At 46.8% G+C, this 20,635-nt stretch overlaps 6 protein-coding genes across 8 annotated transcripts; 4 read left to right on the forward strand and 2 right to left on the reverse strand.

Annotated features, from left to right (window-relative positions):
• Positions 1 to 3,611: 3,611 nt before the first annotated feature.
• BDBG_07221 (uncharacterized protein) lies at positions 3,612 to 4,135 on the forward strand (the record flags this gene model as incomplete). Its single annotated transcript, XM_031722992.1, has 2 exons — positions 3,612 to 3,756; positions 3,820 to 4,135. The coding sequence occupies 2 exons, from the start codon at positions 3,612 to 3,614 to the stop codon at positions 4,035 to 4,037; spliced, it is 363 nt and encodes a 120-aa protein (XP_031580054.1). The 3' UTR covers positions 4,038 to 4,135.
• Positions 4,136 to 6,367: 2,232 nt separating this feature from the next.
• On the reverse strand, positions 6,368 to 9,084 carry BDBG_07222 (intermembrane space AAA protease IAP-1; the record flags this gene model as incomplete). The annotated part of the gene is made up of 5 exons (XM_002622224.2): positions 6,368 to 6,754; positions 6,842 to 8,589; positions 8,654 to 8,774; positions 8,830 to 8,982; positions 9,055 to 9,084. 5 exons carry the CDS (start codon positions 9,082 to 9,084, stop codon positions 6,368 to 6,370), a joined length of 2,439 nt encoding a protein of 812 aa, XP_002622270.2.
• A 779-nt stretch (positions 9,085 to 9,863) lies between these two features.
• BDBG_07223 (uncharacterized protein) lies at positions 9,864 to 11,047 on the forward strand. Its single transcript, XM_031722993.1, has 3 exons — positions 9,864 to 10,363; positions 10,415 to 10,912; positions 10,970 to 11,047. The coding sequence occupies exons 1-3, from the start codon at positions 9,917 to 9,919 to the stop codon at positions 11,036 to 11,038; spliced, it is 1,014 nt and encodes a 337-aa protein (XP_031580055.1). The 5' UTR covers positions 9,864 to 9,916; the 3' UTR covers positions 11,039 to 11,047.
• A 315-nt stretch (positions 11,048 to 11,362) lies between these two features.
• On the forward strand, positions 11,363 to 14,853 carry BDBG_07224 (mannose-1-phosphate guanyltransferase). The gene is made up of 5 exons (XM_002622226.2): positions 11,363 to 12,302; positions 12,380 to 12,423; positions 12,515 to 12,661; positions 12,790 to 13,666; positions 13,762 to 14,853. The coding sequence occupies exons 1-5, from the start codon at positions 12,296 to 12,298 to the stop codon at positions 13,779 to 13,781; spliced, it is 1,095 nt and encodes a 364-aa protein (XP_002622272.1). The 5' UTR covers positions 11,363 to 12,295; the 3' UTR covers positions 13,782 to 14,853.
• Positions 14,854 to 14,887: 34 nt separating this feature from the next.
• Positions 14,888 to 16,693, reverse strand: BDBG_07225 (3-ketosteroid reductase). Its single transcript, XM_002622227.2, has 2 exons — positions 16,422 to 16,693; positions 14,888 to 16,347 (listed from the first exon to the last, which is right to left on the reverse strand). The coding sequence occupies exons 1-2, from the start codon at positions 16,553 to 16,555 to the stop codon at positions 15,051 to 15,053; spliced, it is 1,431 nt and encodes a 476-aa protein (XP_002622273.2). The 5' UTR covers positions 16,556 to 16,693; the 3' UTR covers positions 14,888 to 15,050.
• A 1,642-nt stretch (positions 16,694 to 18,335) lies between these two features.
• On the forward strand, positions 18,336 to 20,355 carry BDBG_07226. Of its 3 annotated transcripts, XM_031722995.1 has the most exons (4): positions 18,336 to 18,447; positions 18,569 to 18,632; positions 18,689 to 19,195; positions 19,262 to 20,149. In XM_031722995.1, the coding sequence occupies exons 3-4, from the start codon at positions 18,735 to 18,737 to the stop codon at positions 19,917 to 19,919; spliced, it is 1,119 nt and encodes a 372-aa protein (XP_031580057.1). In that variant the 5' UTR covers positions 18,336 to 18,447; positions 18,569 to 18,632; positions 18,689 to 18,734; the 3' UTR covers positions 19,920 to 20,149. The 3 variants fall into 3 exon arrangements, with proteins under 3 accessions (XP_031580057.1, XP_002622274.2, XP_031580056.1); XM_002622228.2 differs by having other exon boundaries at positions 18,421 to 18,636; positions 19,262 to 20,355; XM_031722994.1 differs by having other exon boundaries at positions 18,421 to 18,632; positions 19,262 to 20,355.
• The last annotated feature ends 280 nt before the right edge of the window (positions 20,356 to 20,635 follow it).

The raw sequence follows: 20,635 nt of genomic DNA on the forward strand, positions 1-20,635 counted from the left end.
GGCTGCAGCTACAAAACGCCACAGAACTTTGGCGGTATGCATTCGATCACTGGCAAGTGCAATTTCCTAGGAGTGTTCCCACAAGTTGCGTTTCAACTGCCCCTTAAAACCGTATTATCTTCATAATTTTCCACGGCATTTGTCAGCCAGTTACAATAATGAGAAAGCAATTCAACCACAACAGCGGGGTTTTTATTTTTGTCAGGAGAGAAAAGAGAGCCTGATAAAGGGCTGTTTGATCGGCTCTGCTCCGGTGATGGCGAGACCTCCAGCATTCATGCACTGCTTGTGATTTATCCCCGGGCAGCACATGGCATCCCAGCCAAGCTATCCACTAAGCTCAGAATTAGGCGCATGAGTTACAGTTTGTAGCCAATGCTTGGAGTGAAGAACCGGTGTTTGGGATCAAAGTACGGACATATTTCGTGACCACCTTCCGTAGTCCAGACGGCTCCGTGTTGACGGCAGATGTTGCCAAATTCTCGTTTCTCAATGCCAGGGATTTACGCATGGTTCAGTGAGGAATCTGTAGTCGGGCGGAGTAGATCTAGGAAAGCCAACCGCATGTGCTGAGAAACCCAAATACTCAAATGAGACAAAGACCGCTCGACCCCCCCCCCCCCCCCCTTCTCCCCAGGCGGAGGCAGCCTCATGGTCCATCTCGTCAGGGTCGGGTTTTGGCGTTTGGCCCAGTTGGCCCAGTGGCAGCCGCCTCATTCACGAAAATGCTTGTCGGGGGTATTAACTACTTGTGAACGGCCGAGCGGGTTCCAATCAGGAGAAAGGAAATCAGGGATTGAATACGAAGGTTCCATAAAACTTGGCTGCATCAAGCATCCGCCGGCACGGTAGGGACCGTGGCCAATATCGCGTTTGTTCACTATGGGTTACTTATTCTGAACTAAGAGAAAGCCAATTTGTTTGGCGAACAATTTGATCGGCAAGTAGTTTGTTGCTCCTCTCCACCTTATGAAGTTGTGATGAACAAGAATTATTGCGGTTTCTATTTGGTTAGTGAGACAATCAAAATGCTCCGTACTTGCGACCCGTCTGGCCGATTGCCTCAATTTCAAAATGTGCCACTTGATGGATTGGAGGGAACAAAGGATCGCTTGGGATTGGAAGAGCCATTCGCCGGCTTCCCGATATTTAAATAATTTGGCCCTCCATGCACGGCTCATGGGTATAAAAACGTGCCATAGGATATGAGGGTGAACTCGGCTTCAGGAGTTGATCTTTTCTCCATCCACCAATGCAGCATCATACCAACAGCGCTCGGGATGGATGGGCTTGTCAAGCGCGAAAACTTCCTGGCCAGAGATAGAAGATGAAAAATACGGCGTGTGATGGAACCTGTCAGTAACAAGTTCAATGGCCAGCCTCAGGTTTTGCTTCTCATCCGTTATTGGCTCTCACAATGCTCGACATTACCTTTGCCCCAGACTGCATATGAAATCAAAATTACCGAATCCCGCACCAACTAATCCCCAGCTGCTAGGGAAAGCCGCAGCCACACCCCGCATCTTGGACGCAATTGTCTGCTAGTGGCGTGTGCAGCGACTGGGCTCCAATTAAATTAACCCACGAGTTGAGATAGACCAGAGACAGATCTTCTAAGCCTAAGGACGCACGGCTGGGAGAGGGGTTTTGGGCTGGACAAAAAAGTGTGCTGGATGGTTCCCCATCACTGGGAACAAAGGAACACAGTGGTGGCACGGCGGCTTTCGCTCTAACTGACAAACTACAGCGCACTGAAGGGAAATGAAGGAGGCAGACGCCAGTAAAATGTTAGGTTGGCGCTGATGCTTCATGTCGACTAGCTACTCACCCAGCAGCAAAGAGGTGTGTGTGTATGCCCCAGGCCGTCCGTCCCTCCGTCTTGTTTTCTTTTTCTTTTTCTTTTTCTTTTTCTTTTTCTTTTTTGATATCACTGCGAGAACTCTGCTTCATGTACTATGCTCATTTCGATTATTATCTAGGTATCGAAGATCTGAACCCGCTTGCTGAGCTCTCGATCTACCCAGGCACGCGAGGCATATACTTTAGCCAGGCGATATTCCGCTACACAACGATGAACTGCTCGTATGTCGGGTCACAAGATGAGGCGTTAATATCGCACCCATCCATAGCTACTGCAAGATCCTAGCGATACGCACCAATCTACGTAGAACAATTACAATTCCAATCTTCAGGGTGGTAACTCTCTACGCAGTAGGGCTGTATCTCGTCATCCGGATATTTATATGTTGCTTTGTGGTAATATCCATCCTCAAAAGTGACAATTGACTATGGCATTCGAATTGCACAATTTCCAATTGACAGAATAATCCCTGTCCTTGGGACAGCGTTTAATAAAGCTCGGGGGCCGAACTCTGAACCTAAATATCTCATCAATCCTTCACATGATTTAATCATCTCGGCCTAGTCAAGAAATCCCCGAGAGAAATGCACCCTTGCCAGGCCACATCTTGGTGATATTGGTCACTTCCGCACAGGCTAATGTTACTCTTCCACAACTGCTACAGATTTTCATACAAGGTTAGGAAAATACGCCATCGGAGGGTCTTATACTAATTCTATATGCACCTAAAGCTGAAGGACAGAGGATGTAGACTTTGACCATGCTTTCGAAGGGTAGCTGAGATCTATGCTCGTTCATAAGGGGTCGTACGTATATCACCAGCAGCAGTAGCAGCAGCATCATCATCAACATCATCGTTACTGATGACATTGGCAGATGAGCAAGGCACCATGGCGGCTGCACTCCTCACAAATATGGCCGTCGAGACTCAACCTCAAGTAACTTGCGGGAGGTGCAGGAGAACTTTGGGTCTATGAGCAATGGCGGGCCACCTGCGTTAAATGTGACGAATTACACGCAATACATCTCTGAGCCCGTTGCCCTTTCGCTTCCACGGAATCCCTCAACCCACCTGACTAGTTACCCAGAAGAGATCGCTGTCTCGGCAGATGTCCTGCTCCACAGGCCGGGGTTTCGATGAAGGTTTTGGACAAGGGAACCCATAGGAAAGATTTTCGCCCACCCTCCTGCTCCTGACTACCCTGCTCCAAATACAGGCGTCCGTAAGACGGTTCATTACTACGAGCAAAGACAATCCAGGTGGTTATTCAGAGCATATTTGGACAATATCAGAAAAAATTCCTTCACATATCCATAGACGCAATGCGCAGGGATGCTTTAAAGCAACCTACAGCGTAGAAACTCCGCCACAGATCAGCATACATACGTAGTACTATCACACAAATCAAACATCAATGCATTTCAAACGATAACGTTCACCAGAGTCTAGAAGAGACCAGACACCTGGTTACCAACAAATCGGGATGAAGCACGGATAGGATAGGGGGTTTAGTTTATCCGTTTAACTTAGGTTCCCACTTTCTGTTACTTTAAAAAGTGGAGATCAAGCTTTGCGCATCTCCCATTTCCAGGGTTCATGGTAAGGTCCCGAACTCAGAGCGGAATGTATGAGAAACGAACGAGAAGGAAGATTTTGGAACATCTGGAGCGATCTGACATTCAACATTTCGGGCTGTATGTACATACATGTACATGTGCTTCAACTTTTGGATGTCTCAGGCAGCATGAAATGCCCGCACTCATTGTTGGAGGCAGCAAATTCATACCGAGTCAACCACTTGTCGGGGAAGAGAAACAGATCCCAAATATCCAAGGGCCAGATGTCGAGAAGTCACCAAATCGAGCCCAAGGGCAAACCAAGAGCGTTGGCCTTGGTTGGTTTCTGTCCAATGAAAGCTAGGCGGGATAAATCGTTCAATTCTCGTTCCAATCAACAGACCCCGGGACTGGGCAGGGTTACTCCGTAGGCACTTTACCGATGCAGAGAATTACCGACTATCGCCAAAAGGCTGGAAAGATGAACCAAACGGCCGGCCCAAACATTAGTGGTAAAGTTGCAAGCAGTATCGAAGGAGTTCAGCTTCCTGGAATAGCACGGTCGGAGCGAGGAGACTCGCTAGAGAATAATAATGATGTCCGGATAGGCGGTTACTGATACTTGTTCGGTAGAGACCGCTGGAATCGCTCTTGCCTCCTCCGCTCTCAAGGAGCGATTCACCGAACCCCCAAAAAAACGGACAGGAGAGGATCAACATTTGCGAATGATTAACATTCCCGCTCCTCGATTTAGCGCCAGAGTGATTGCCAGTCGATGTCTAAGATTCATTTCGCGTGGTCATGAAGTCTCCACCCGGCCGTGGCCTCCAGCTAAATGGAGGAAGGGGAGCAATGATAGAACGACAAAAGAAACCAGTCTGCTCCAGTCATCGCCGCCAAAGTAATGACGAATTCACAATTCACAATTCACAATTCAATGAACAGCCAACACCATCATCGTTTCAACCTGCTTACATCTCCTGTACTAGGGCGGTGTACGGAGTACATACATACATACATGTATGCCGATGCTCATCTAGCATTGCAAGGGATCCCAGGATGCTCATGGATGGTTGCAATCGGTCGGGGAGGACGAAGTTCAGCGATGACCTCCCCGGGTGGTGGTGCTCAACTACCAATCGGCGTGCACGGGATTGCGGCCCGTCAGTTGGGATGCTCCAGGCCCTGCTAGGTTGATCCATCTGTCTCACCACCGGCACCCGACTAGCCCGATCTTGTCTCGCGCTTGGTAGTCGAGCGCTCTCATCAATTCAACGCCGTGTGTCAGAAGAAGGAATATCTGCACGGATGTAATCGGTAGATGGCAAGAAGATCCTTTGCTGGTTGGGTAAATGATACCCCAATCTATTCTTTGATAATGATGGTCTGTTCAACCGCTCTTTCAAGCCAGATTTTCGTGAGAAACGATCATCCAAACGCCGTAACTTAACTCCTACTACTCAGTCTCCTCCGGAGATCCATGGTCAAGGTTTCTCGTTAAACCGCGCCTAAATCAGGCGCCGGACAGACCAGGCCTCGAAAGCATTTGAGCCACCAACCAGGTCTTTTGGATCTATAAATCATTCTTCGTCCTGCTTTCTCTCTGTCCCTCTCGAGGCCAAGGAGAGAGCTTCGGGACTGCACCTCGCTTCCTACATGATGCAGCAATGTGCGTTTCTACCCCTCATCTCCTTTTTCTCGATGAGGGAAGGGCTTGCTGTTCGTGTGAACAGGAAATTTCACCCCTCGTCCCATGTTCGGTTTTCTCATTCTATCCCATCTCCCTGTGCCTGTTTTCCACTAGTCACCATCCATGGCGAACTGCAAAGTGTTGAACCACGACCAGAAAGATGAATTGTAAAACTTGAGCACTCCAAAGGGCCTTTGATTGGTCAGCAACCTTGAAGCTGATGCAGGTTTTGTTCTCTGATTTCAAATCTATCCACCATGAAGTCGGGAGTGCGGAATCATCATTGGAACCGAAATGCCAGGCGATATGCCCTTTTCGTTTCTGTCCACCGATAAATATCATTCTGTTGTGACAGCCCGGACTTTGATAGTATCCCGTCATGATGAGCAACTGACTGGGAGCGGCTAATTATAACACCTCGGTTGCTTTTTCCTTTTAAAACCAAAATACTCGTCAAGACAGCGTTTTTGTCGTACTGTTCCCTGCATATTCTGGGTGTAGGGCTGGGTAGAACATGCATACGACTTGCACACAACTTTCCACTTGGCTACAAAAGATGTGGCCCTGTCATTTGACTGCGGAAGCATTCTTCCCTACTAGGATAGGGCCTGGAAGGCCCAGGTATGTTTTGACAGGAGAAAGTCAAATTTTCTAGATTAGCTTTCGCAAATCAAAGTTATTTTGTATGTACAGTCCATGTATATGCTAACCTATAAAAAAGTGGTGGTTTTTGGCCGGGCGTAAATATCAATCCTTCGGTTGAGGGACGTGGAATAGTAATGAAGTGTACTTTACATGTTAGCAGTGCTTTTTGATAGCTCAACAGTAGGAAGAAGTTTACAAAGAAAAGGGGAAGAAACTGAAAAATTTAAAACTGATAGATCCATTGTTTCCGCTGTGTTACATGTATGTTTGCCCCCAACAAAGGAAAATGTGAACACAGAAGAAAAGGGGACGGGAAAACCACATGGGAGATATGGCATGCGAAAGTGACTGAGCAGATAATGGTATATCTGTGTCAAATTGTTTTCGGAGATGAGTGTTGATGGTATGCATGCATGTATGCTTCCAAAGGGTATGAAGCCAAGTGCTAAAAAAGATGATGAAAAGAAAAAGCTATATATGAAAAAGCAATCAAACAACGGGAGAATCAAGAGACCAATTGTATACTAATAATAGCAAGAAAAGAAAGTAAAAAGGGAAAGACAATAAAAGAAGAACTCGAGCAAAACCAGGAAAGCATTAAATGATACTCATGCTCATTTTGGCGCGGCAGATTCACCAGCAGTCGGCTTTAATCCGGCCGCCATCAGTGCATCGGGCAGTATAATTGGTGCTTTGGGTATCGATTCAAGCTTATCCAACTTTTCTCCCCTCAATACCTTTTCCATCTCCTCCTTCGTCAACGTCTCATACTCCATCAATGCCTTGGTTAATAGCTCCAGTTCCTTTCGGTGTTCTGTGAGAATTGCTGTTGCACGCCGACTCGCTTCCTCGACTAGACGTCTGACTTCGGATTCGATTTCTTGCTTGGTCTCCGAAGATAAAGTCTTGTAGTTTGTAACGAGGTCGATGGAGCCTAGTTTCTTGGAGTACCCATATTGCGTCACCATCGAGAAGGCGGTGTTGGTTGCATGTTGAAGATCCTACCCCAAGAGAAAAAGGAACAGTTAGCTAAGATGTGAAATATCAAATATTGGAGGAGCGAAAGGCCAAAAAAGGCAAAAACATACCGATGATATACCGCTCGTGACGTTTTCAGGTCCAAAAACAAGTTCTTCAGCAGCCTTACCACCCATAGACACGTCGATATCCGCCAAAAACTCAGTATAATTCCGTGAAACGATGTCCATTTCCGGGAGGAAATGAGTGGTACCCAGAGACATGCCTCTCGGAACAATAGTAATTTTATACAGGGGGGTCGCAGCGGGAGAGAAGTAAGCGACAAGAGCATGTCCTGCTTCATGATATGCGGTAAGAAGCTTATCTTTCTCCCGCATAACTCTGCTGCGCGCTTCGGCTCCCATCATTATTTTGTCCTTGGCCCAATCGAAGTCCTTAGGGCCGACCTTGGTCTGTCTGTTCTTGCTGGCATGAATGGCAGCTTGGTTGACGAGATTCTCTAAATCGGCGCCGGAAAAACCAGGTGTTCCACGGGCAATAACAGTAGTGTCAACATCTGTGCTTATTTGGACGTTTTTCATATGGTGTTTCAGGATATCAACGCGGCCGCGGACGTCAGGAAGGCCGACTACGACCCTGCGGTCGAACCGGCCAGGTCGTGTTAGGGCTTTATCGAGTAGTTTAGGATAGTTGGTTGCTGCAATGATAATAACGCCAGTAGACTGGGAGAACCCGTCGAGTTCGGTCAGAAGTTGATTCAGAGTTTGCTTCACGTAGGCGGCATCTCTCTCATTTCTCTTAGCTCCGATCGCGTCCAATTCGTCAATGAATATGATCGCAGGTGCCTTGGTTCGGGCTTGATTGAACAATTCGCGAACACGCTTGGCTCCTACACCAACATATACCTCATCGAATTCCGATCCAGACATGTAAAAGAAAGGTACACCAGCCTCTCCAGCCACAGCTCGAGCAAGTAGTGTTTTTCCTGTACCAGGGGGTCCAACCAGGAGCACACCTTTGGGTAGTTTGCCACCAAGCGTGTTGAAGCGTTCAGGGTTAGTCAAAAATTCGACTAGTTCTTGTAGTTCCTCCTTGGCCTCGTCGCATCCATGAACATCACTGAACCGAACTTGTTGGTGCTGCGGTTGCGCTTCGTTGGGCTGGGAGCCTCGCACGTTTTTCAGTATACCTGTAGTGTCTGCGATAATGTTGATCACGACGAAGGAGACGTAGGTGAAGAGCAGGAAAATGAAGATGAATTTGACCCAGCGATAAATAGAGCTTGACAGAGATTCCTCCACCACAACGTACAGAGGGGATTCCTTGGCTCCAGTACCGTCCTTTTTCGTAGATAGTCCAACTTGTCCCCCATTCATATGGGCCGCAACCGCTTGTCCAACCGCTTGGAGTTGATCATTGTTGAGATTCTGATTTTGCGATTGAAATTGGTTCTGTGCAGGCCTGAAACCAGCGCTAGCATCCAAGCCGCCGACACGCTCAAGAGCCTTTAGGTATGTAGCTTCACTGAACCCATCACTGGCATACTTTCCGCTCCGGTATCGTTCAATGATGATTGCAGGCATGTTGGCGCGAAGCAAGGCGTTGTAAAATGCATTTTGGGCGCTCACGCTATGAGGTTTGCTGTTTGCGGTTCTCTCAGTGTGGGCTAAGACATTCTGGAAAGGTCCGCCGTAAAGGAATCTGTGCTGCTGAATCTGTGAAACACCTTTCAATTCTGGAATCCTCCGCGAACGGTCGAGTTGGAGGAGAGAAATGGTAGAGTACTGGCGTGGGGAGGTCGATTTGACATTGTTCGCCGTCGAAGGAATCCGGTTGTTCAAAATAGTTGTCCGAGTAGCTAAAGCTGGGTTGTTAGCCAGGTGGAAAGGGGGAAAAAGAGACTGCGGGTAGGTTCAACGTACGAGAAGAAAATATTGAAGACAGGGTTTGTTGGCCAAACGCAGGGTTTGCTTTGGAGCTGTTTCGCAGAGCGTTCATCGGGACTGACTTCAAACACTCAGGAAGGGCCGTATGAGATTGAACCTGAGATCATTAGCAACGCATGTTGTGTCAATATATGGCCAAGCGAAGGACTCACCGTTGAAGATTCATCCCGGCGGCTCGGAAGAAGATCATGACGTTCCTTGGCAGGACGAATTTCCGATGACGATGGCCGGCCAAAACTCTTCCACGGCGTTGCCAGAGCATTAGCTACGGAAGGCCAAAGATCCGTAGTCAAAGCTGCCGCATTCTGCATATTTTTCATGGTCAGTAAGTAATGTACTCTGTCCAGATTAGGGGAGAAAAGTGAAAAATTCCGTACGGGCAGGCAAAGCGGAGCGTTGAAGGCCATCCTGTGGCAGGCGAGTCAGCCAAAAGACGGGCAAATAACTCTGGACTTGGCTGAATGGCGACCAGGGTCTCAGTCGAGCAAATCCATTCAGTATAAAGAAGGCGTCAGAGCCATTGTTGGGGCGTTTGAACAAGACCTGGGTTGTTGGTTGTTCTCTTGTTTCTCGGTAGCAAGCGGCGAGTTTGTTAGAGTTCGACGATATTGCCACTTTGGTCCCGAAGCCGCACCGTAGCCGAGATCGCCGGTTACGACGCTTAGTCATCACAGGTACCGATCGGAGTTTTGGTAAGGTTAGAACGTCATTTTGGAGGCAGTGAAATGGATGAATAGGTTTCTTTTTGTTGAAGGTGATGGTCGCCATCTAAAGGATATTTACCTAAAAGAAAACAAAGCATTTCCCCCTTCAATCAACTCTACGTTAGGAATCAGACTTCACCAAGTTTGAGGTCAAGTTCGCATATAATCATGTGACTGGATATATCAGTTGAATGGCTGTATTCTTGAACGTTCCAGACCAAACCACCACCAGCAGCTAGCTTTTTGACGTTAAATTCCTCCCATGTTGGCCATGAAAGAGCCTAGCTGGCCATGAAAGAGCCTAGCTGGCCATGAAAGAGCCTAGCTTGTGAAGGGCACTTGGGCTGACGTGCTGGCCTTTTCCTACATAGTTTCAAATTCCTCCATCACATAACCGCAATATTCTATACATTGCTACGCCGTTCTCACCAGCAAGCATGTTCCAAGCGAGAAACAGGCAACCAAATAACTACTACGTCCGTACCTACGGCTCTTCATCCATGGATGTTGGTTTCTCAAACACCTGACAGGAGCCATGCCGGTGAAGGTTATAACCTTAACGGGAGCACCCCGTCCCAGTGCGCTAAAATGGGATGTTTCAGAGCTACTGAACGAGTGCTGGTTTTGCCTCCTTGGTTCTGGTGATGGACGCGGTACCACAGAAGCGGGCCCGGTGCGTTGGCGGCGCATTGAGCAAGGCAAGCGTCATTATGGCTTCCCAGGAGAACATGACGAAGTTGATGAGAACCAGGATGATGAGAATATTGACTATGAAGGCACGGAGTTCTTCGCGCAGGGTGGTGCAATTGAGAGACATACTGGATTACAGGCGACACTAGATATTGAGGTGGAGGCTGGGTCAGAATTCTACGATCATTCCTTTGCAGTGCATGAAGGGGGCGGAGACTCTATTTTGCTGAGCGGGATGGATTCGTTTTCCACAGAATCCAACTTCGAGACTACCGTGGACGATATCAGTATAGTCAGCGCTGCGAACCAGTCGACAGAGGATCATGACACTGACAGCCATCAGCATCCCCTGCCGCCCCCTATACGTGGACATTTGAGTGATCTAAGAGATATCCCCAGCGCGGCGTATCTCCATTCGATCTCCCCTCGGATGATCCCTATCAATCTGATCGTGGCAATAATCACGATATACCCGCGCAAACGTGTGCGAACTCGTTGGGGAGACGAGACCGATGTTGTCGAGTTAGTGGTGGGCGATGAAACAAGGTCAGGATTCCAGATCACTTGCTGGTTGTCCCTAAAGGGAGGCGAGTCGGGGGATGGTGCGAAGCAAGGCCTTGATGGGTCGATACGCGGGTTACGCCCGCGAGATATCGTTCTATTCCGGTCTGTGGCACTCAATAGCTTTCGGGGTAAAGTATATGGTCAGAGCTTGAAGGATAACATGACGAAAGTTGATCTTCTACATCGCGCGCCGATTGACCCTAGTGATGAACAGGGCCTGTTTACCGCCCAGGCCCTTGCCGATCGAACGAGCGATTCTCACCCGCAGTTAGTGAAGGTACGCAGAGTCAGAGATTGGATTTTGGATTTTATCAGCCCTCATATTTACGGAAAGGTCGACCAGTCGTCAATTCGACCTGGGGTGCCAGGGGATGAACCGTGTCTCCCACCGGATACCCAATAAGCCATAACTGAATGTTTTCCCGAAAAACCAGATTTATGTCATAGACAATAAATAAACTTTAGGTCCACTGTGAAACTGAATGTTGTGCTCGACTTCGGCATGGTTTCACCTCACACTTCCCCAGTTTGCTGCCCTAAGCCATGCAAGTCGAAAGATCCCTACATAATCATAGGATGCCAGGAACGTGGTTGATTAATTATTATTTCGCGGAGGTTCTCTTCAGGTGTCTTGGTCATGGGATTGAAACCAACAATATTGAAGAGTGCCAATTTTCAGGGAAGTGCAGTTATGGTTTAACTAAATTTTTTTGGATGGGATATCCAGAGCCCCTTGTCGCTGGCGCAAAAAAGTTTCTACTAGTTATTTCTACTGAATTAAGAGAGAGAGGAAAAAAAAAAAAAAAAAAAAAAAAAAAAAAAAAAAAAAAAAAGCACTGGAATTGTCTCTTGAATAAAAAAGCTTCCTTTTATCCTCCCAAGCATCCGTAACTTTAGCGACAAGACTCGGGCATAGGGAACATGGGATCGCCTGAGTGGAGGAGAATCTCAACAGAACTATGCCCAATAACTCCAGGAAATTAATTACCATAACAAATGCTTCAGTTCAAAAGTTAGTGTGTTTATGAACTCCCCTCTGGAAGCTTTTAATAGGCTGGCAAATTAAAGCCAACCGGGGCTACACAAGAGCCAGTCATGGGCTGGAGTTTGATCGCCATTCGGATCAGATGACAGAAACTGGCGGCTTCTTGGATGGAAATTATAAATTATTCTTTTCTTAGCTAGTTTTTGCCCTCGAGAGGGCGCAGCAGTGGTACCTACAGCTGAGGTTGCTCGGGGACGGCACACCGCAGAGTTTGCTAGTGAATTGCCGTCGAAGGTACCTCTGGCCCGAGTCACCTCCGGCCCTGTGTCCGCTAGCGCGGTCCATGTGGCCTCGTCGCCCTTGGCTCAAACAACCACCGCATCCCATCAGAGACAGAATTCATACCACGTCGTATCTTCCTCCCCTTTCTTTCTTCACAAACACTCCCTCGACTTCCTCTCCTCCTGCGCCCCCCGACACTCCGTCCGCTCCTCTTAATACTCTCAATTCCTCTATCTGCCTCTGCCGTTTTACTGTCTTTTCTCCTCTTTGCACACACTCGTTTGCCTTACTTCCATTCTACCCCACATCACCTGTACCTTAATTTGAATCAAGGCCGGTCTCTGCTGGCCTCATATTTCCCTTTACCACCCTACCTAATATCTCGAATCAACTATGAAAGGTAAGAATTACCTGCATTCGGGATGCTCCCGACAGGGCAATTGATCCATTTGCTGACGTTCTTTTTGTGGTTTGCAGCCCTAATTCTCGTTGGGGGGTTTGGAACCCGTCTGCGACCCCTGGTACGTACGCTTCGCAAAATGCGAATCCCGTCTGTCACCTCGAAAACTATGCGGGGGCTCCATTCGATACTTATACCTCTTTTTTACCTAGACTCTTACCCTTCCGAAGCCGCTGGTGGAGTTCGCCAACCGCCCTATGATCCTACATCAAGTTGAGAGCTTAGCTGCTGCCGGTGTAACAGATATTGTTCTCGCTGTTAATTATCGGCCAGATGTCATGGTAGCTGCGCTTGAGAAGGTACGCGTTTATTTATCCTATTGAAAGCTTAACTAGTGCTAGCTAGTCGTGCTATTGCTTGCAAAAACCAAGGGGCAAAAAGAAAAAAGAAAAAGTATGCTGATCGTTGGCGGAAATCACAATTACAGTACGAGCAAATATATAATGTAAAAATCACCTTCTCTGTCGAATCGGAGCCGTTAGGCACCGCGGGACCTCTTAAACTCGCAGAGGAGATCCTAGGAAAGGACGACAGCCCGTTCTTCGTTCTCAACTCAGACGTGATTTGTGAATATCCCTTTGCAGAACTAGCTGCTTTCCACAAGAAACACGGAGACGAAGGAACAATTGTGGTGACAAAAGTGGAGGAACCTTCTAAATATGGTGTTGTGGTACATAAACCAAATCATCCATCGCGCATTGACCGCTTTGTTGAGAAGCCTGTCGAGTTCGTGGGGAACCGCATCAATGCCGGAATCTACATCCTGAACCCCAGCGTCCTGAAGCGCATTGAGCTCCGCCCTACTTCTATTGAACAGGAAACTTTCCCGGCCATATGCAAAGATGGCCAGCTTCATTCCTTTGACCTGGAAGGATTTTGGATGGACGTTGGACAGCCCAAGGATTTTCTCACGGGTACCTGCCTGTATCTTTCTTCACTCGCCAAACGCAATTCGAAATTTCTGTGCCCGCTTTCAGAGCCATACGTTTACGGAGGAAATGTGATGGTAGATCCCTCTGCTACAATTGGGAAGAACTGCCGTATTGGACCCAATGTCGTGATTGGACCGAATGTCGTGATTGGCGATGGGGTACGACTTCAGCGCTGCGTCCTACTAGAGAATAGCAAAGTCAAGGATCATGCGTGGGTAAAGTCGACGATTGTCGGGTGGAATAGCACCGTGGGTAGGTGGGCACGACTGGAAAATGTTACTGTCCTTGGGGACGATGTAACTATTGGGGACGAGGTCTACGTCAATGGAGGCTCTATTCTCCCTCACAAGAGCATTAAACAGAACGTTGACGGTATGTATTTGATCTTATTTTCTTTTTTCGATTACCTCAATTCTTCGTTAAAATACATGTATATCCCATAACTAACAACATATATATCTTAATAGTTCCGGCTATTATCATGTAACCCAACATATCCTATTACATGAGCCTTCTCTTCATTCCACTAAGAAGATCTTTTAAGCAATACCAACAACGGAGAGGACAAACTTGCCTTCATTTTTTATAATCACTTTTGACAACCTAATTTCAAGCATGGATTGGAGTCGTTCTGTGCAGATAATTATCAACGGCGCGCGAGGTGTGGAGGTATGTTACGTGTTGGACGCGAAACGTCAAAGAGGTGGGTGCAGGGTGCGTGGGTTTGTCTGGATCGAATCAAAGGTAATACAAATAAAACGGGACGTTCAAAAACGGGTGGGTTATGCCTATAGAGCGGCGGGCAGGGTGTTGATGAGGTTGACATTTTTGCTTTTCCTCCCTGATTTTATTTATTTATTCCCCCTTTTCTTTTCTTTCCTTTTTTTTAAATACGTTACTAGCTCATTCATGTCCGATGAGTGAAAAAATATCTTCCGCGGCCCAACTTTTTGTTCTCATGGTTTTTGTCGGTTCTCAACTCCTTCGAGAGATCCCATATGCTCATAATCTCCCTTGTTCACATATTGCATGCGTCGTTTTCTCCGCTCCATTTTCTGACTTGGTTCTGCGTTTTTGCCTGGGGTTCAGGAACCTAATTCTTCTATTTTAGTTTTCCTTCGTACATTCTCCTTTTTCCATTTTCCTCCACCTCTGTAGTGTATCTTGCTTCCCCTTTCTTGCCTTACATATATATATATTGCTTTTGTTTGCCTGATATACTGCAAGATCTGGCTCGAATTTTAATCTTAGTTTAATTTACTTAGTGGATCCTCCTCTCTGGTGTGTAATTTATCCTTTTATTTCAGGATCTGGACCATGTTTCACATTCCAGGGCGCATACCTACCACATGGGGTTCATATCATATACGCAGTAAGGGTAGGTCTCGTATGAAAAGCAAGCCAGAAAATCATAAAATGTGAGAAACAATAAAGATTTCTTCGGATATCTGTGTATCACAATTAAACCCGCTTAGAGGTATTATCTAGATTACAATGTAAGCGCCATATACGTGGAGCGGGTATATTACAATAATTAAAAAGGCTTCAAAAAATGAGGAACAAAAAAAAAAAAAAAAAAAAAAAAAAAAAAAAAAAAAAAAAAGACATTGCGCCCGAAATAGAGAGACCCTGGAACAACCCCAAAACGGAGGAAAACCAAGCCGTATATCCAAACATGCCTCACCAACGGGGACCAACCTTTCCTCGCAAGCCAACGCATGGAATGACCCTGATCTCATTAGAACGAACAAAATTACTACAGCCCACTCAAGATCCCCCTTGCCTCCTCCTCCTTCTCCAAAATCTTCTCCCACCGCACCCTCAACTCCTCCATTTCCCGCCAACACCTCCTCCCCAGCTCCTCAAACTCCACCTTCTCCTCCGCCGTCAAATCCGTCGCCCCGTCCTTCCTTCTCCGCTTCTTGTCACCCTCCAACACAGCAGCACCAACCACCCCACCATACCCCCAGCCCTCCACCTCGGTGGACACAGCGCTTTGCCGACCCAGCCGGTCACTGGACGATCCCCATTTCGGTTTCCCGCCACCTAAACGCGCGTACACGCCCTCAGCAGCGTCCAGTACAGACTGTGGCGTGAGCGCTAGCCATACGGGAGCGCAGGCGCCGCTGTAGGTTGAGATGGTGTGCCAGGGCGATCCGAGCATGCGGGCGAGCCAGAATGCGGCGATCATGGCGTAGAAGAGGGGGGGAAGGAGAGGCATGATGCCGGTGCCGCAGATGCCTGGGTGGGCGATGTAGATTTGTGGTTTTGAGTGTGCGGTGGTGCGGTTTGGATTCCTGGTTCTATTCTGCTGTAGTTTTGCAGTGGCAGAAGGGTTAGATGTGGATAAGTAGCTGTCAACCCACGGCGAGGACCCTGGGAGATCTGAGGTCAGGGCGAGGACGTCCGTGAGGCGTTTGGAAGACTGGTAGGCGCATCGGGTATTTAGGGCTTGGAGGTCTGAGAGGTCGAGATCTGCACTTGTAGCTTCGAGGCTGGATATCCAGATGATACGGCCTGGAGTTACTTCGGAGGCAGAGAGCAGGGGCATCAATGCGTGCGAGAGCATGTAGTGTCCAAAAACATTCGAGCAGAACACGTTTCCCAGCGGAGGCTCGTCAGGCTGCGACGTCTGTTTCTTCACTAGCAACCCCTTGGAACTAAGTGTAAATTCTGCCGGGTACGTGACTGCGTTCACCAAGTCTGTCAAGACAAGATATATCGCTTTGAACCAATTGATGCCCGTGAACCCGGCGATTCCAGCATTGAGGATGACAGCGTCCAGTTTCGGGAGGGATGTCAGCAGCCGTCGCGACAAGGCGCGCACTGACAGCAAATTGGCCAGATCAACATGTTCCGGCCTGAGGGTCACACGGTCCTTGCACGTTCTGTATTTGGTGGCAGAGCCATTGAGGTGTGCTTGGAGTTGGGAGAGGGTTTCGGCACTCTTTTTGGAGCTGCGGGAGGTAAATAAGAGTGTTAAGGACTTGGATTCTGGGCGTGTTGCGAGGAATTCATCAATTGCGCGGCAGCAAATAGAGAATCCTAGGCCACTGTGGCAGTTCGGAGGAAAATGGCATTAGCGAAAAATTAACAGGAGAGCTGGGCAGCTTGTTTTGATGCCTACCTGTTTGTGCCTGTCACTAAAATGTAAGTTTCATCAGACTCTCTGGAATCTGGCGGGTTATTATCGGAATCCATTGCAATTGACGTCGTCTGTCGTTTAGGCAAGAAACAGGATCGGATCCGGCAGTGGAACATATCAAACGATTTTCTGGGCGATGTCGCTTCTCATTATTGGCGGGAGGCGATCGCTCTGCAACATTAGTAAGCATTCAGAAGGGGCTTGACACATTTCTCAGTAATTCCACATTCAATCGAACTCCAATTCAAAACAACTTGGAATTAATTTTACTCATACGCACCAAGCACCCGAGAGGTCTGCAGCTATTAGGACGTACCTAGGCAAACTTTATTTCTTCAGGTTAGGGTGGACCCGTGAAACTGACCTCTGTAACAAGGATTGTTAACATGTTGTCTCCGCCTTCTAGTCACCGTCCGTTGATGGTATTCATTGTGAAGATTATCATCGATCTGACTGGGTCTTATCTTCCCTTGATGATAGTGTTTCTTTCACCAGGCGCTCAATTGCTAATGCAGTGGATGCAAGCGAGAATCGCACCGCGTCTGTTGCATCTTTTCCTTACAAGTTAGACCCTCACATACAAGCTTGGAGGCCAGTTATGCTACATTGGTCCCGCCAGATGTTACTGATCAACAGCTGTCATCTCTCATGGGGCTTGGAGGGCTTGTAAGTCCTATGCAATGTTTGCGCCTCCATGTTGGCCGTTGTTTTGTTGGTAGTTGACTTGAAGCTGCGTTATTTTGAGAGCTTTCTCCTCACATAGCGGGGTATCCCTGACATATTCCGCCCAATCCGGCTGAGATACTTCTGACATCTTTGGTGCATGTTGTTTTGTTTTGTTTTACTTGTTTGTTTGTTTTGATTCTTTTTCTTTCTATCCGAGTTGTATGCTATTGATGGATTCTAATGCCACTTTGTTGTGAGATTATTTCTATTGAAAACCCATTGCGTTGTTGAGCGCGATTTGATTTCATCGAAGACATTTACGCGTCATTTGTTATTGAGTCTTTCTTGCTCTGTTTCTCAACTCTCTCGACTTGGTGTCTCATTTCTCCTAATAGTCTATTGTCGTGTTAAAGCAAACACTGCTTGATTTTTGTTCAAAAGTTGAATGGTTACTCATATAATGTGTTAAACACGCGACACGGCGGGTGCTCAGATGCCATTTTGCTCCTGGCTTCTATTGAGGCCAACAGTTTCATTTACTCAGACACTATATACTCCGTACATTGTTCCCATGAATACAAATTGACCGTTTTATGCCAAAAACAACCTTAATTTAGTGAAGCATAAATGATATTAAGGTTTGTCACGTGATTAACTAGTGTATACTCTAATTTCTCGAACAACCTTGAACTAACTTCATCCGCTCATTTGTTTTGAATGTATGTACATGTACAAGAGTCTTTCCATTATTCTTTCTACTCTATTGTTACTATGAGTATGTAATGACAAAATGACATCTTCCACCATAACAGATGTGTGACTATGTAGTCCCATGATACCTAATTTGAATGCATTGGCCCAAATGATGCAACTGACAAGCAAATAAAATATTATTCTGCCATACATTAACATACTTTCTCATCTCTTTGACTGTATTTCTTATTCAATAACGCAGTTAAATGCAAAGATCTTTGTTTACCAGGTGGAGTCCCCTTGGAATGTGGTGGCGTTACTTCCACAAAGCGGCTTAGAACCTGGCGAGCGCCGGAAGCGGCAATGAGCTAGATAGCTTGTATTTCTAGAGTCCTTCTATCTAGATCCTTTAAGCAAACCCATTTATTGGCCAAGTTCTTTCTTATGGCGCTTGCAGCGCCGAGCCCCAGGCATCCGTTGCCGGCTTATGGATTTAGATGTGGAGCATCCACTCGACTTTATGCGCTCAATCTCTCTGTCAATACTGTGGGTTATGTTTAATCCCTACCAAGCAATGACAGCTATACTACTGTTTGTTTACACACACACACACACAGTTTCCATAGCAATTTAAATTTTACTATCTCATGTAAGTACATATTTGGTGACATTCTTTCCCGCAGTCTCCTTAAGGATCACATCTCTCGATTTATTCTCAGCTGAAACACTACGTTATGGGTGAAATAAGTCTCTAACACTCGTACTTACAGTGGAATATATTTCATTGTCACATAGATTGATTATTGTTTCGGGTTCCATAAGCCTCTCTGTCTTGTATGTCAGTTTTCCTTGCGGGAGATAACTTGGTACACATCTAATTTCTACGACAGGGAACAGCTATTAAGCGGCTTGAGATATCAGAAGATATCAAAGTGAATGGTTGATTTCCCCCTAGCCATTCCCAATATTCCCGATATTATAGACCGTATCTTTCAACGAAGAATGGAAGTTCCAGCCGGCAAATATTCCGGCCCAGGGATCATTATGGGACACCCAACTATATCAGTTACAACTTTTGGCCCTTCCCTAATACCCACCCGCTCTGGAGCCTTTCCATCGGCCTTTGTCACCAGTATATCTACTACTTCGATGGACAAGAGTTCTGGAACCTTAGGCTCACGAGATCTTGGGCCTGGAATAGTGATCGGGTCCTGCACATGGCCGACTGAAGATACTACCGTCACGGATTCGAACAATCATATAACAGTCTATTCCCGGATTGTCTGTAGGGATAATGAAGAACACACCTGTTGCCCAGTTGAGGGGAAGCCAGGCGCCCCTCTCTCAGCCTGCCCACAGGGCTATGTGGTCGCAGAGGAGAACGCATGTTGCCCAACGTAAGTATGAAGTCTTTGCTTTCCAGAAAGCCATTGGACGATTGACACTAAGAAGCTCTGTGCCAGTGGTTGGTCCGTTTTTACTACTCTTCTCGGAACACAAACCCCCTGCTATAGCCAATTTTCAACAGTTGTACCCCCCGTCGCAACTGCAAGCGTAGACACCGATACCACAACCATCCGCACAGCTCTATTCGCTAAGAAATATGATCTTGTTCCCTCGCAAACCGCGCGGCCTTCGGCATCGCCTACTTCGTCAGCGCCTTTGGAGTCGCCTTCGAAGCCTTCAGAACAAGCGCTCTCAAATCCACGGCGGCTGAACGAGAGAGAAATTGTCGGGATAGTCATTGGCTCCGCATGTGGCGCCCTGCTTATTTTAGGGGTTACACTCCTTCTTCTACGCAGATGGAAACGCCGCCAGAATTCGATCCCCAAAATCACTGTGGATGACCTAATTCGCCAACCGACAAAAGGCACCCATGAACTCGCCCCAACTGACAATCAATACCCAACCAAGCAAGCTCAGGGTGACTCGTGGACGACTAGAGCAACTCAGAGTATCCATACTGGTCCCGCGAATAGCAATCCCCATATATCGATGGCATATTCGACAGAAATGGCTCCCACCATTCGGGCTGTCGAACCACAAGAGCTCCCTGGCAATACGTTTATTAATGAATACCACCCGGCTTATCGAAATGATCCGTGTCCATGGAGAACTTAATCTTTGTTCCTTTGTTCCTCATGAAACTTATTTCTTTTCTTTCTACGGGTTTTATTTTTTGTTATAACATAACCCCGATACTATATAAAGTTAATACGCAAGTTACAAAGCCATACTGACAATAGCTTCTGCATGTCTAAGACGAGGAGACTCCCAAATCATTTTACTCATGCTATTTTATTATTCATAGTTAAATCTACACCCCTCTAAATAATTTTTACCGATTTCGGTCTACGGCAGCCAGTGAACACACGAAAGCTGCGCCCAAAACTTCGCACGGAATCTCTGAGAAAAACGATTCACGTTACTTGAAACAATCGTAAGAATTCCACGTTTTCGCTTCAATATAATATTTTGTGCCCGCAGTAACTCGCTTTGAAGAAACCACTGGTAGGGCTGGGCAAACCAGTTCGAAAAGAATTTGCAGAAATAGTGCGTGACGACTAGATGACCCCTGATTGCAACTGAGCCCGTCGTAATAGTAATATATATATCAAAATAAATAGACTCCCCAGCTCCAAAATGGAACGGAATTTAGAGTAAATTAAGCAAGAGGGTTTATAAGCTGTATGCTAGTCCTCTTTCCTGGGCCAGTAAGGGCCGTCCGTCACTGTTGCTGCTATTGCCATTGCCTATAAACGTTTATATAATTATAATAATACAAAGAAGTATAATTAGAAACATAAAAAGAACATAGTGTTTAACATTAAAAGAAT

The sequence above is a fragment of the Blastomyces gilchristii genome, assembly GCF_000003855.2.
Source record: "Blastomyces gilchristii SLH14081 genomic scaffold supercont1.18, whole genome shotgun sequence".
NCBI lineage: Eukaryota > Fungi > Ascomycota > Eurotiomycetes > Onygenales > Ajellomycetaceae > Blastomyces > Blastomyces gilchristii.